The 15,528-nt window shown below is 41.7% G+C and overlaps 1 protein-coding gene across 6 annotated transcripts; it reads left to right on the forward strand.

Annotated features, from left to right (window-relative positions):
- Positions 1–127: 127 nt before the first annotated feature.
- Positions 128–15,325, forward strand: LOC109988293 (E3 ubiquitin-protein ligase RBBP6-like). Of its 6 annotated transcripts, none has more exons than XM_065956241.1 (20): positions 128–1,262; positions 2,084–2,183; positions 2,314–2,353; positions 4,794–4,835; positions 4,943–5,031; positions 5,168–5,264; positions 5,384–5,526; positions 5,642–5,814; positions 6,268–6,371; positions 6,614–7,002; positions 7,094–7,157; positions 7,283–7,340; positions 8,474–8,528; positions 8,616–8,945; positions 9,211–9,309; positions 9,438–11,034; positions 11,578–12,491; positions 12,618–12,688; positions 12,806–12,893; positions 13,016–15,325. In XM_065956241.1, exons 1-20 carry the CDS (start codon positions 1,097–1,099, stop codon positions 14,004–14,006), a joined length of 5,610 nt encoding a protein of 1,869 aa, XP_065812313.1. In that variant the 5' UTR covers positions 128–1,096; the 3' UTR covers positions 14,007–15,325. The 6 variants fall into 6 exon arrangements, with proteins under 6 accessions (XP_065812313.1, XP_065812318.1, XP_065812325.1 ...); XM_065956246.1 differs by having other exon boundaries at positions 12,809–12,893; XM_065956253.1 differs by having other exon boundaries at positions 9,492–11,034.
- Positions 15,326–15,528: the final 203 nt, after the last annotated feature.

Here is a 15,528-nt window from a genome sequence, read left to right on the forward strand (position 1 = left end):
GAATTACAGAAAAACACATTTTAATGTCGAGTATATAGTAGACACTTTGTGATTATATATTATATAGTTATTATAAAGTCGGTTAAATCTTAACTTCTTGCCTTCGCGTTTACTTCCGTTTCCGGTCAGCGCCATTTTGATGAAACAGCGAGGAGAGAGAAGCACCTCGGAACAACAGAACCGGATTGGATTAAAAAAAAAAAATCAACACTGGAGTTGTTAATTTATTTTTTACACTATGGAAGATAATCGTATATCGACGAGGAGTGTTGGGATCACAAGCGGTTGGATTTTGTAGATATTTTTTGAAAGCCTACGTGGGCAGTAACTGTTAGCGTTGGTTTAGCTTTTTGTTTGGCAAAGTGGTGTGTAGCATGTTAGCATCGACGTTAGCTACTCGGCTAATTTAACTATTCGGTCATTTTCGTTCAACAAACAAACCCCCCAAAAAACACACGTAAGGACTCTGGAATAACATGAAACTTGTGGACTAGTGGAAGATATATGGACGCTTTTTTCTTTTTTTGGAGTCTCATCTTGACTTTTTAAACATTATATCCACACGGACTGAAGAGATCACAGGCCCTCCGCTGAGCTGCACAGCGAGCTGGTAGCGAGGCGGCCTGTGCTTCCAACAAGGGGACAATTCACCACCACCGGACTTTTGCATTTACATCCAAGTCATAGATTTTCTCTAAACCTCCTGGACTCTGTTGGGATTTTGGTGGCTCACTGTTGTTATTTATCGGACTCGCACAAAGAACTGTGGATGCACACTGGGGGGCCGCTCAATGGCGCCCTGGCCTCGCATCGCGATTATTTTTCTTTGGCAATAACAAGGACTCTGTCGTTACACACGACCTGAACACCTCCCCCACCCCTCGTTTTAGTCCCTTTTCTTTATCTGTAGTGTTTCCAGCCAATATATAAAGAAGGTTTATACATTAAAGTTACCAGATTCAGCCCTCTTGTGTGTAGTGTTAACGCTGTTTTATTTTGATTATAACACAGGCCTGTGTTGTTTTTTTCTTTTTCTTTTCTTGTGCTTGATTGACTTGAAGTTCCTAGACCTGTAAAAAAAAAAAAAAAAAAAAAAATGTCGTGTGTTCACTATAAGTTTTCTTCCAAACTGGAATACAACACAGTCACTTTCGATGGGCTGCATATCACCCTCAGTGAGCTTAAGAGGCAGATCATGGGCCGAGAGCGCCTCAAGGCCACAGACTGCGACCTGCAAATTACCAATGCGCAGACTCGAGAAGGTAAGTCGTCAGCTGACACACAACCAAAATGTGTAACATCCATTTATATAAGGGGACAACTGTGTATCCAACAGTCTCTGCTCTGTAGTTTTTGGGGTCCTGAAAACTGTTTAATGGTCGTTTTTAAACAATCACGATTTACGTCAGTGTTGCATAATTCAATGTTTAAAACTCAAGTTTATTGATCTCCAAAGTGTCTTCTTGTCCCACTCTTGTTGTCTACGATGTTCTACAATGTTTCTGTAAAAGAGGGGCGGATATTATAAGATTAATCTTCTTTCTGCGCCTTTTCATTCAAAATTTGAGATTTTATGTTTTTTTGTTTTTTGAATGAAATAAAATTGACAAATAAAATAAAAAATACATTAAATGTCAGTAATAAGAGAAAAATATAATATGATAATTTCCCCAAACCCAAGATGGCCTCTCCAGATTTCTTGTTTGTCATTGCCACACATCCTCTTCAAAAATCACTTCTTTTAATAAAAGTTAATTTCTCAAATTACATTTTTGTACTAAGTCACATATCTAAATTATGAGTATCAACTGCCAACATGAAAGGTGTAAATAGGTATCCTTAATATATCATTGTTCACACTGAAATTGGGCGGTTCTTCGAACAACAATAAACTTATCGAAGACCACTGGCTTCTCATTTAACTACCAAAAATGCTACATGTACATATCTTAGTTACTTCATTACTGTCTTATTTGGTTGACTTATATTGTTTTAAACTATGGATGTTAAGGTCTTTTAGTATAGATGTTAAGTTGTCATTGAATTTTATGTTTTTAATGAATTTTTACCATGTGTTTTAAAGAGTATACTGACGATGAAGCCCACATCCCAAAACACTCATCTGTGATCGTCCGTCGCACTCCAATTGGTGGAGTAAAGCCCGCTGGCAGGACGTTCATTGTGTATGTATACTTGAAATGAGAAATGAAATGATTACTACAATCATGATGAAGTACACTCTCTTAATAAGTTAAAGCCCTAAAGATAAGCATCAGCTTTTGATTGATTTCTCTGCTATTTTTGTTTCCACAGAGATCGTTCTGACACAGCTGTGGTCGGATCTTCTAGACCCGTATGTAAAACAAACCACAAATCAACACTCTCTTCTTCCCCTCCTCTCACCTCTCTCCCTCTCCCCTTCTTTCTGGCTTTAATCACCTTTCTTGAAAACATTCTGTCAACAAAGATCGAGTTGTTTGTATCTTCTGTTCACTGTGTGTTGGTAACATATGTGTTGAGATCTCAACCTCTACATGTGATTTGATGTTTTTTGTGAGTGTCCCGGGTTTCATGAGGTACCACAGTTGAAGTAGTTTGTTGTTTCTCTATAAAAACCCTGCCTTTGTTTTCAAATGAGCAGATTAAAGTTTTTTTTATTGTGGCTGAGTGAGATGAGGTTGAACAGAGAAACAACAGACTAGCCACTATTGTTTTTTTTTATTCTCCCAACTTATCAAGTGTTGAACTGTTGCCACTTTATAAGTGATTGAGAAACCATTTAAATTGTAAAAGAATGTATTTCATAATGAAATGGTTTTGTAGCCTGCTTCAGGCCAGTTAATGTATTTTTAAAGGGGTTTGTAAAAGGAAAACATGGTTCATTTGTATGAATAATTCATGTAATTTTATTTTCTGTGAAAATATTTGATTTAATATGTGGTTGAAGACCAAGCAGAGTCAATTGTGGCTGGGATTGATTGTATTTATCTTTTATTACAGTTACAATACTCACCATTGATATTTATTTGAAAATCTTACTCTGATAACATCTACCAATGTCTCATGTTTTGTCCTGTACAATTTCATCATGAAGATGTTCTATTCTGCATTGAGTATGGATTGCACGTTACTCTTAAACCTTAAAGGTTCACAGATTCTTCCTGATGAGTTAAATGTTTTGAACAGCTTAGATTCCTAAGTGTTTGTTTTACAAGGAAGCAGAAACTAGATCTAAGTTTACTGTTACAACTGTAGTTTGGAAGGAATGGGGTGAAGCTAGTTTTGAAAACTGAGATGCTGTGACTTTGTCACTGAAGTAGACGTGATCTGAGACGCTATCAGTAAACTAAATACCATGTTAATCTCTGAAAGCCCTCCATGGTTGCTGCAGTGAGACGTATACTGGTGTAGTGTGTCCTGTAAGCTGTAAGCTGCAGAACCTGTCAATAAAGTTGTTCAGTGGTTCAGTGTCAGAACCACTTTCACCAGATCCATGTGTGTTCCCTCCACAGCATTCTGCAATACCCAGTCTTTCCTCCGAACTCCGTTTATCATGACGGACCGCTGTGCCCACTAGCTTTTTTCTTATGGATTTAAAGATGCTTCACTTCTCCACAGTTGAAGTTTTGTTTGTTGTATGAATAGGATTGTTTTTCATCTGTGCTTGGGACCTAATTACAAAGATGTTTCATGCATCACTTTGTTGTTTGAGGGTTTGTTTAGGTACAAATTAGAAGGAACTCTGGACCTGTACTTATGTTTCTTTAAAGGAACATCTCTACGCAAGGGTCCCACCAAAAATCCCTTTTTGAAGTTTTCGCCCTATTTTCTTTGAAGCTTCTTCGCACCATGCCTTGCTGGCTCATTAATTTACAGAAAGCAGAACTGGTTTTGATGAGTTTGTAGAAAGTTTGTTATCCGCAAGGTGATGCAAAAAAATAAAAAAAACGACTGATGGATGGCAAAGACAAATTGTGAGCTAAAGTTAAATTATATTTTCTCTCAGAAATTGGCATTGCAGCGGAAGCTTTAGGACCTCAACTGAAAGATGTGTGACATGAGCCCAGGATAGATACTGGTCTAGATTTGTTAATATGGAAAGTAGCTGTAGTTTGCCATACTTTTCAATGACCCTTCATATTATTCTGGTTTATCACGATTCAAATTATTTTGAATGCCCATACAGAGACAATCTTCATCATTTAATTTCCTTTTAAAATGTCATACTGGGTTTCTTTTCTTTTTTTTAACCAACAACTAACTGCACAAAGGTGCATTTTGTATGAAGGCTGTAATACATTTATATTTCCTGGCAAGGGAGTAGACACTACTTTCATTATGAATACTTTTTTTTTTTTAAGGTTAAAATAACATAAGCATAAAAGCTTTTATTTTAAAATGTACCTTCCTCTTCATAGATAACATAACTGTTTAAGGTATTTCTGGGTATATTCTGTCTACAATTTAGATCTCGTCAATCTAAACAACTCTGAATAGACATAGCTGTAGATGAGGCTTTTAAAACATTTTCCCAAAGCATGACTCAGCGGTGTCAGCACAGGGATTATATTCGCACAGCAGAGTAAACCTTGTCTTGATTTAAACCCTCATCCTCGCATACCTTTACATTTCAAGTACTTGGAGTATTTAATTTTGGTGAGAAGAAATGGATGGAGACACAAATGGACTGGACACAGATGTGGTGGAGGACTATCTGGGCTTATATCTTCCACTGTTTATTTATTACACAATGTGTTAACACTTTTAATATCTGTACTTTGATTCTCCTGCAGACTGATTCTTCTCCTTCTATGTCACTTGCCCAACTCGCAAAGGTACTGTTTGTATAAATACCTGCAGTACTTCCTTATTATTTGAAGTTCAATCGATTTTTCTATTTTTAATGTCTGGTTCACACCCTGCTTTTCTTTTTGTGTTTTAGACTGCAAACCTTGTTGATGCAAATGCATCAGAAGATGACAAGATTAGAGCCATGATGTCACAGTCAAATCACGAATATGACCCGATACAGTTAGTATTCACAAACCTAGTGCTTTTATTGGCTTCAAGTCAAAGTCTTGGTTCACATTTAAGCTCATGTATTAGTGTACTTATCACTTGCTAGTTGTTTATAGTTTTGAAACATTTATGCAACTTGTCTTTTTAGTTACTCCAAGAAAGCGGTTGGGCCTCCACCTGCTCACTACACCTGCTTCCGTTGTGGAAAGGCTGGTCACTACATTCGGCAATGCCCTTTACTCATGGTAATTATTGTTTGATTTGTGTAGCCTTTGGCATTAATTTTTACTTCAGTGTTGTGTAACTTCTAAAAAGTAGTGATTCACTTTTAAGAAGATGGTTGTGTTTTGTTGTAACTTTTCAGGTGCAGGATAAAAGTGTGGAGGGTCCGAAGCCAGTAAGAACTAGTAAGGGCATCCCACAGAGTTTCATGGTGAAAGCAGAGCCAGGCACCAAGGGAGCAATGTTAACCAGCACTGGAGAATACGCTATACCTGCTATAGATAGGTACGTCGTAAACAGGGACACCCACAAATACACTTTTAGTAAACCTGTGGAGCATATTAGTGTTGAATTGTTCTTTTTCAGCCCTCAAAATTAAAATACATATCTGTTTGTACAGGGAGGCGTATGCACAAGGGAAGAAGGAGCGTCCTCCGTTTGTTCCACACGACCAGTCGTCATCTGAAGACGATACAGACCCGATCCCTGATGAACTCTTGTGTCCAATCTGTAATGATCTGATGACCGATGCAGTAGTAATACCCTGTTGTGGAAACAGTTACTGCGATGATTGTAAGTTCTACATCATAAAATTGAAAATCAAAATTATAAAAGTGAAGTGCACTCCAGAAAATTATTATAGAGTCCTTTATTATTTTCCTAAAACATTATTAGCCTGCATGTATCACTGTCCATGTTTGTAGTGCTTGATATTAAATCCCCATTTGAAATAGCTCAAACAATCCATTTATCCAACAGTGAACTCTCTAAAGAACTACTCTCCCAGGACATAATGCATTTTAAGAAGCTGTCGAAATTCTGTTTTTGATTTATTTTTTTTAACACAATGGTTTCTATATGTTTATATTCCATTGTGTATTTGTATTTGGTTGTTTTTATATTAATCCCTGTGATGTTAGAATGTTCTAGGGGATATGTAGACTAGGCAGGTTGGGGTTATGTCTTCTTCCTCTCGAAACTCACCTTCTCTGCAGGTTGTGAAGAGTTTTACTTTTCTCTTTTCAGGTATCAGGACTACGTTGTTAGACTCAGAGGAGCACATTTGCTACACATGCAAACAGGCCGATGTTTCACCTGATAATCTCATTGCCAACAAGTTTCTTCGACAGGTAACAACGAAAATGCACATTTTTCGTCATGTTTCATTGTTTGGTTTATTTACGGTAAAATCCGGAATAGAAATTGCACCGCTATATAGCACGCAGCCAACTTTTTAGGGGGAAAAATAGGTATTATACGTTATAAAGTACGCCTTATACACTGGATTTTTTTACGGTACGTGAACTCTATTCAACTCAATAAAAACTAAAACTTCTATTTTTAAAATGTCTTTGTTTTTGTCTTTGTGCAGGCCGTGAATAACTTTAAGAATGAGACTGGATACACCAAACATGCTCGCAAACAGCTTCAAAATGCAGCTCCACCTCCACCTCGCCCTCAACTCGTTAGGCCTCTGCACTCAAGACAGCAGGACCCACTGCTAGCCAACATCTCACATCCGCCTCCTCCAAGTGTCCCCCTCACAGCCCCTCAAGCACAGCTGCCAGCTCCCACACCTGCACCTGCACCTACACCTGATCCGGTTGCCCCAGCTTCTGCTTCTGCTGCGACCGCTGCTCCGACTCCTCCTCATGCTGCTGTTGTTCTGGAAGAACAAGTTTCTTCACCAGGTCCTGCACCTATTGCTGAAAACCATTCTCCTCTTCACTCTATCAGCCAGGGTGAACCACCTCCACCGGGGTAAGCTTATTCTTAGATACGTTAAAGTCTGTGCTCAATTGATGACATTTGAAATGAGGACCAATATTTTTTACCTGTTTGTATGTTTTAGTGAGTCAGATCCAGAACCTACGGTGACACCAGACTCATCTCAAAACTCAGAATCCGGCTCACAGGTGTGTTCGCTTTACCTCTTTTAAGGGCAAACTTCATGGCTTTGAGACTGTAGATCTGAAGTTATTTGACAAATTGTGAACAGGAGAAACTGTAACTTAACCCATCACTGTCATATCTCCAACAGGGCTACCATTCAAACTTTGCTGGCCACTTGCCACCAATAAGACAACCTCAATCATCAGGTAAGAAGTTTATAGTCGATCTTTTACACAGGGTACCCAAAAAGTCTTAAATTCAAGTAAAATTAGGGCCTTTAAAAGTCTTGAATTTCGTTAAAAAGTCTTCCAATGGATAACCTAGCTGTTAAGTTGTGCGTCCCATGTACAGAGGCTATAGTCTTCATCCCAGCTGCTGTGGGTTCTTCTCTGACCTCAGCCCTTTACTCAATGTCATCCCCCACTCTTAACTATCATCATTTCCTCTCTCTCTTCGGCTGTCCTATCACAAAAGGCATAAAGACCACACAAAAAAAATTGAACAAACAAAAACCTCTTAAATTCAGTTTGCACACAGTCTTCCCTTCCCTTCGTTTTAACAAGTAGCGTAACACCATAAATAACTTTCAAATTAATTTGATGTTTTGTCTATATACATTTTTAACTCACTAGTATGGATGATTTTGATATTATGACAGCACAGCTACTGATTACGTCAGGTACTTCACTCTTTAATGTACTGATTTGAAGCTCATATCGGAATCCCATTTTGTATAATTTACCCTTATGTCTGTCTTACATGGTGCGGTGGCTCATTGTGTTAGAATTGAAGAGGGTAATTTTAATACTCTCTGGCAGCATTACCCATAATACAAGTGGGTTAGCCCTGCTCCAGGAAATGACCGTGAGGCCCTATGTGGTTGGTGCCGCAACACTGTCAGGTTGGGCACTGTGGGTGTTCTGGCTTTGGAATCCTACATGAATAGGGCTAAACAACAACTGCAACTAGTAATGCAGAAAAATTGACAGCTGTGCAGGAAAGTTTTAATCAGCATCAAAACCAACCTAAAAATGGCATTATCGTCATTATCATCAACCTGATCATCATTTTAAATATTAAGTGCGAACTGTAGGTGTTCATTTAAGAGCACTTTAGCTTTTTCTTAAAGGTGCTAACAGAGAGCTAGCAGGAGTGTAGACTGGATGAGAGAGTTTAGGGAAGGAGGAGCTGTTTTTGTCACTGTTTTGTCAGCTAGTAACGGGTTTAAAATGTAAACAATTATTTTTATGGCTTAAATTAAACTTTGAGAATCCTTGGGGTACCCTGCTTTCAGCAGAAAATGTGATCTGAAGCTAATAAATTGTCTCTGCTCTATTAGGTCACCAGTCACGAGCCCACCACTCTAACAGAGGAGGAGGCAGACACTGGGAGAGGTAACCTTGTCTTTAGGACTGTCTGCAATTCAAACATTTGTATTGTAATACACAAGTCTCACATTGTTTGTGTTCTTCTCTTCATAGCAGGCCTTTCAGAAGTAGAGGAGAGCGCCCCTCCCCTATGCTCCATACAGCTCCTCCTCCTCTTCCAGTTCCTCCAGTGTACCCAGCTCCATCCCTGTACCCGCCTCCCCCGCAGTCCTACCCTCCACCCTACACCTCTGCCCCTGGCCTCCTCCCTCCTCCCCTCAGTTACCAGCCCCAGCCTGTTTATGCCCCTGGACCACCAGTGCTCAACCCTCCATGGGTTGCCCCCGGTACCCAGCCTCCTCTTCTCCCTCTCCCTCCCCCCCTCTCTCAACCCCCCCTCTCGAAGGAAGAATTCTACAGACAGCGGCACCACAGACAGGACAAGTGAGTCTTTTCTATTTTGGACTTTAAGCGCTGCTAGAACTTGTGATTTTTATTGTTGATTTCCAATATCAAGGTATATTTATTGGAGCACGTATCAATACCCGCAGCAACTCCAAGCTAGTCTCTAGCATTCCTCTTTTTGCAGTGAACTTCATTGTTTGTCAAATATTGCTAAGATAGCTGTTTCATGAGAACTTTAACATCATATAGTGTGCAAAATTGGAGACATTTTGAAATTAAGTGTTTTTGTCCTTCTATCTATCAGCAGAGTAACATCCAAACTGGATGAATTTACTAAAGACTTCCACAAAGAGCTTATGAAGTACAGAAATGCACCAAAGAGACGAAGACCATCTTATTCAAGGTAAGTTCATAAGACCGCCGATCTAATCAACTTTTAGTTCTTACATGAATTACATATGTTTATTTCCTTTGCACAAGCTGCTTTCTTCACTTGATTCCTTCTGGTCTTCTCAATCCTTTCCTTTCCAGATCACGGTCATACAGTCGCTCTCCATTCAGCCGTTCTCCTTACTCTCGCTCTAGGTCCAGATCTAGATCCAGATCAAGATCCAGGTCTTACTCGTATTCTCCCAGTAGATCCCGCTCCCGGTCACGCTCCCATGGCCGATCTTATCCACGCTCGCCTTATTCCAGACGCAATGGACGCAGCTATGGACGCTCACGTACAAGATCCCGCTCTCGTTCAAGGTCTTTTGGGTATCAGCGCTCTGGCTCACCACGGACTCCTCCCCCCTACCGTGGAGGAGCCTGGGAGGGAGCGGAGGGAGCAGGGCCCTTCAGGTCTAGGTCTCGTTCCCCTGGTGGTTACAGGAGCCGAAGCCCTGGTGGGCGAAAGCAACCTCCGCGGGAGCCTGAACCTTATGAAGTGAATGGTCCAACTCCTGCAGGCCATGAGCGCTGGGAAAGAGAGAGGTATCGGCAGTGGGAGAAGCAGTACGCAGACTGGTACAACAAATACTACAAAGATTATGAAAACCAACATCCCTCTCATCATCACAGAGGTCGTGGCAGCAGAGACAGGGAGCGAGACAGAATGTCTCCATTACCAAGAGATTATTCCCCCCAGGGCAGAGGGAGAAGAGGGAGAGAGGAGAGAGGTCCTCCACCTCACCATCCCTCATCCTCTTCCACATCTGGGACAAAGTCCAGCACTAAAGTCTTGAAGGCAAAGAAAGTAAAAAAGAAGAGGACTGGGGAGGATTCAGAGCCATCACAGTCAGTAGACAGAGGTGATGCTACACCTGTCAGAGATGAACCAATGGACGAACTTCCTTCACTTAATAAAACATCCCCCACTTCATCAAAGCCTCCAGGTGGGACTACAACCACTAAAGCTCCAGCCTCTAAAAGCTCTGCTTCATCTGTTAAACCCTCAACCAAAGCAACATCCAAGACTCCGTCTGACAAGACGAAGAAGGACAAGGGACTGAAGGTGAAAGCTAAGATAAAAACGGAGGGTGTGAAGGCGAAGAGTGAAAAAGCGAAGAAAAAGATAGGTGAAGGATTGTCCACCAAAAAGAAAGAATCCTCATTCTCCTCCTCTTCAGCCACAAAACCGATCAAGACTAGTAAAAAAACAGAAGAAGCCCCCAACTCCACACCTAAAAAGGAGAAGAGTAAAAGCTCTTCAGTGAGGCCTCCCCTACTTAAGACCCCTCCTCTTCCCTCCCACAACCTTCCTCTACTCCATCCCTCCCTTCATGACACTCCTAGACTGGGTCATGACATTCGGGGGAGAAGAGATCTTCCACAGGGTGGCGGTCTCCTTCCTACCCCCCATCAACATGGACACCCACTCCTCCATAGACCTCCCTCCCCGGGCGACAGCCGGAGAAGGATGGGAGTTGAGGGTCGCTCTTTGCTTGGACCTCCTCCTGGAAAGCTGAGGAGAATAGATGGATTAGGGGCTGATGTCATGTCCCTCTCACACATGTCTCATCAGCCCCCGCTCCACAGACTCCCACCCCCTTCAGACAGACCTGGTCTTCTGCCCTTACCAGGGAGCCGTGAGATGAGTCGGGATGATGCAGATCGAGGATCAATCAGACCTCTGATGGATCTTCAGGTGGGTCTACTGCTTGTTCATTCTCCTCAAACAACAGGAGCAATTTGCAATTCTGAATAACTTTAAAATCAGGCGTTACGTTGATGAAGTAACTTCCCATCTTATCTGTGGCTCCTGATGGAGTCTCAGAACATGTTGTAATCAACCTTTTTAGAGTTCTTTAATGTGAACTTCTTAATGTGACCATCTTCTGGTTGCTTTCCTACTGTATGACAACTGAATATTTGAGTTTCAGGGTTAGACATTTTAGAGCCATTTTGGCTTTTGAAAACCTTTACCCCTTAATATTTAATCTAAATAATTAATAGTTTAGTAAAGAATGAAACTCATTCTAAATCGTGGCCCTAGTATAAAATGTATAGTACTAGTTATTTTTAAGACAGATATCTAGAAATGACAGTGATCTTATTTATGGTTATGTTGGTTATTACATTTCTTTTGATCCATACTTTCTAAAAGGCCTATCATTTTAGAATTGGTGTGTCCACTTTTTCTGATGAAACACCTGGTGAATTCTTGTCTCTGACTTTTGTCCTTATTCAGGTGAAGCCCTTGGCCCAGAGGAGGATAAAGCTAAACAGAGATCTGGGAAGAAAAGGCAGCACTGAGACACCACCCTCAGACAGAACACCAGGTTCTGAGAAGACGCCTTCAACTTCGGATCGATCTGCTGCTAATACTGAAGGAGACAGACCCAGCAGCACAGCGGAAACTGCTGGAAAAAGGGAGCGATCGTCGTCTGCTGAGAGGGGAGTCTCCAGAGAAAGACAAGGGAGTGCTGGAGAGAGACTGCAGGGCTCAGACAGAGAGCCGAACAGAAGCTCAGGACCAGACAGAGAGCGAGACAGAAGCTCAGGACCAGACAGAGAGCGAGACAGAGTCTCAGGACCAGACAGAGAGCGAGACAGAGTCTCAGGATCAGACAGAGACAGAGTCTCAGGGTCAGACAGAGACAGAGTCTCAGGGTCAGACAGAGACAGAGTCTCAGGGTCAGACAGAGACAGAGTTTCAGGGTCAGACAGAGACAGAGTCTCAGGATCAGACAGAGACAGAGTCTCAGGATCAGACAGAGACAGAGTCTCAGGATCAGAGCGAGACAGAGTCTCAGGATCAGATCGAGACAGAGTCTCTGGATCAGACCGAGACAGAGTCTCTGGATCAGACCGAGACAGAGATAGAGGCGTGGCATCTGACAGAGAGAGGGACCGGGTCCCTGGATCAAGCTCACAGAAGGTTTCTGTAACAGTAGACAGAAACTCTGACGGAGAAAGATCCGTGAGGACAGAACGAAAGAGGTCCAGTAGTGGAAGTGCAGGAGGCAGGTCTGTCTCTCTGGATAAAATGACCATTGGAGAGAAATCAGCTGTCCCCAAGAGAGCAGTAGACCATCAGGAAAAACAAAGCGCATCTTCCAAGGAAAGAGGAGAGGGGTCAGAAAGAGCTTCAAAATCTGACAGGTCTGTTAAATTCAGTACCTCTTGCTTATCAAAGCAACATCCCTTGTCTATGATAGAAAGAAGCCTGTTACAGTGGTTCTGTAAACACATTTAATAAATGTAATTACATTCTCCTATTTCTCCCAGGAGTGTTTCCAAGGACAGAGCAGAGAGGAGTGTACCCTCAGGGGAGAAACCACTTGCTGCTAACCGAGAAGGTAATTTGAATCTGTGTGTAAGGGCATGCCTCTGAGAAGACTTTGATTTCGTTTTGTGCCGTCTGGTTAAGCATTGATTAATAGTGTTTCATTTCTGTGTCCCACTTCCTCTTCCAGCAGTAAAAGATGGTGAGGAAACTGTTGTGAAACGCAAACCGAAGATCAGCCGTAAAGCCCTAACAAGCCCAACAGCGAGCTCCCTGAGGTGAGACTGTTGTGCCTTTCTATTACTTATTTTGTTTAAAAGTCCACACAGTTAGTCACACAGTTGTTACTAAATGCAATGCTCAATCAGTGCGTTTTAATCATTTTTTCACTCTGCATTAGGTCAACTCAAGAAACAAGGCAGGAGTCGGACAAAGACCAGAAGAGTGTCACCTCCAAACCTGCAGAAGAGCCCCCATCCAGCCCTGTGAACAGCAGAGGCTGCAGCCAAACTGTCAGCCCCCCACCCAGCCCTGCCAGAGAGGAGCCAATCATTCAGCCTCCTCCTCGCTCCAAATGGGAGAGAGAAGATGATGAAGAGGGCCAGGAAAATGGACCGAGTGCTCCCAAGGAGCCGTCACCAGTGCCAAAGAGGGTAAGAGGCAGAGAGGTTCAGGCTGAAGCACAGAAACCTGTCAGAAGTACAGGACTGGAGACAACAAGGGAGGAGAGGAGAGGAGTCATGAGAGAAGAGAAGAAAGTGAGACCACCAAAGGAGGAGGGCAAAAGTGGCAGGACAACACAGACCAATTCAGATAAACAAAAAGTAAAGCTTGTGAGGGATGAAGGGAGAGGAGTAAGGGAAGAAGGAAGAGCTGCAGGAAGAGAGGAGGGAAGAGGAGTAGGAAGAGAAGAGGGGCGAGTAGTGACTGGAAAGGAGGAAAGAGCAGCAGAAGGGAGAGGTGGAGGAGGACGAGAGGAGACTCGTGGCCCAGAGCCCAGGAGACAGCGTCTGTGCTCTGACCTGGGCCGTGAGACAGACGAGGCTGCTTTTGTTCCAGATTACAGCGAAGGAGAAGGATCTGAGCCGGAGAGAGGGAGGAGTGGCAGCCTCAGTCCCTCTCTCAGCCAGGCCTCCAACAGCCCCACCCTGAGCAACCACAGCGGCTCGGGAACCACCACCACTACCACTACAACAGACAAGAAGAAGAAGAAACACAAGAAACATAAAAAACACAAGAAGCATAAGAAGCATGGCAGCCAGGAAAAAGAAGGGGAACACAAGGTGCATAAGCACAAACACAAGAAGAAGAAACACAAAAAGAACAAAGATAAAGACGCAGAGGAAGAGGAGGAGAAGACAGAGGAAGAAGAGGAAAAGGTTCCATGTTAATAGGCAAAAACTCCTGTAACCTTGAGATAATGATGAATCCAGGAATAACGGCTCATGCTGCTCCATGTGCTACTCAAAGGGAAGAGATGAGATGGATCTTAGACTGTTCGAGACACTGGAGGAGGGCTGTGTGACTGTTACTCAAATACTTCATGTCACTGCAGGACCCCAACACTCACACAGTTTTGTCGTGCCTGGCTTACAGCTACTGAAGTTTCTGCATCTTTTTTGACTTTGGGTCAGGAAAATTTCGAGAGACATGCCGTACTGCACTACTGTGATCAACCTAGAGCGAGCCAGAAAAGACTGGAAGATAACTGATCACACACAGCAGTATGCCAGAGCGACTGGAATAAATGCTGTGCTCAGGGATGTGATTGCTTCTTTGCAGAGAAAGAATAGCTTTTTCTCTGTATGATTCATTTGTAAATAGAGATGAACTGTTGCTTCACATACAAACAATTTTTTCCTCAGTTTATTTTGCTCACATCCCTTTGTGCTGTTCAAGGCTTAAATGCTGAATAACCTTCATGGCAGAGGGGATACTTGTGTGCTCTTTTTCAAAGACTACTATGTGTTTTAGCATGTTTTAGCACATTAGCTACAAATCAATTACAATATCTTTCTGCTGACCATTTCCAAGTTGATAATCTCGTTTTTATTCAGCCAGTCATTTTCAGTTCATGCCAGTGCAGTTTTGATTAGTTTTGAACGAAGTTGTGATGTGAATAAAAGAAGGCAACAAAAACAGATAAGCTACTACTTAGCCAGGTTTAATCTCCATACATATAACATGTTTTAATCCAGTTAAAACCTGGAAGATTATGAAGCTCTGAGGAAATAGTCGATAGTAAAGAATTTGTGATTTATGTGCTAATACAGGCAAACTCACCAGAAAGGTCTTTACAGTTAAATCAAACCTGTATGCATTCATGCTTCACTGGATTGTAAACATCTAGGATGTGTTTATTAATAATTGAAAATCAATCTGCATGTTTTTGTTCCAAAGGTGCAGCAATTGTCCATCACATTGTCTGAGTGAGTGAATGTGTGTGAGGTGGTGTGAACATGATGTTAAAGTGTGATTTCCGGCAAAGTGGAGGATTAATGTTCTTACAAATAAGTAGTTATTTTTTTCTTTTTTTTATTAAAATGTTTTGACCTCATGAAACTGTCTTAAGTTTTACTCTAATCGGTGTTTGAACTGTTCTTTGTTTTGTGACCTCACAATGATGGTTACACAGATGAGAGGTGTGACAAAGTTTCAACAGGTGTACAGCCAAAACTACTTCTAGTACTATTAAAATACTTAAGCTGAACATTTTTGGCCCGGTTATTACATGTCACAGGTAAACAATAACGATACTTTATAAAATAAAAAGAAGCATACATTTCTAATTAAAGAAACCAGTGATGGAATTCCTTGTAAACATATTGTTGGTTAGAGTTAAATTGTGTTGAAAGTGCACACAAGTGTATCGTAACACAATTGCTCCATAATAAATGTCTCACTGTCTCTTTA

The sequence above is a fragment of the Labrus bergylta genome, chromosome 1 (genome assembly GCF_963930695.1).
Source record: "Labrus bergylta chromosome 1, fLabBer1.1, whole genome shotgun sequence".
NCBI lineage: Eukaryota > Metazoa > Chordata > Actinopteri > Labriformes > Labridae > Labrus > Labrus bergylta.

Excerpts from the sequence above, each read along its gene's own strand:
- LOC109988293 (XM_065956241.1), top strand. The coding sequence starts at position 1,097 with ATGTCGTGTGTTCACTATAAGTTTTCTTCCAAACTGGAATACAACACA. Across the intron at positions 1,263-2,083 it reads CAATGCGCAGACTCGAGAAG|AGTATACTGACGATGAAGCC; the intron begins GTAAGTCGTCAG and ends TGTGTTTTAAAG. Across the intron at positions 7,341-8,473 it reads AAGACAACCTCAATCATCAG|GTCACCAGTCACGAGCCCAC; the intron begins GTAAGAAGTTTA and ends CTGCTCTATTAG.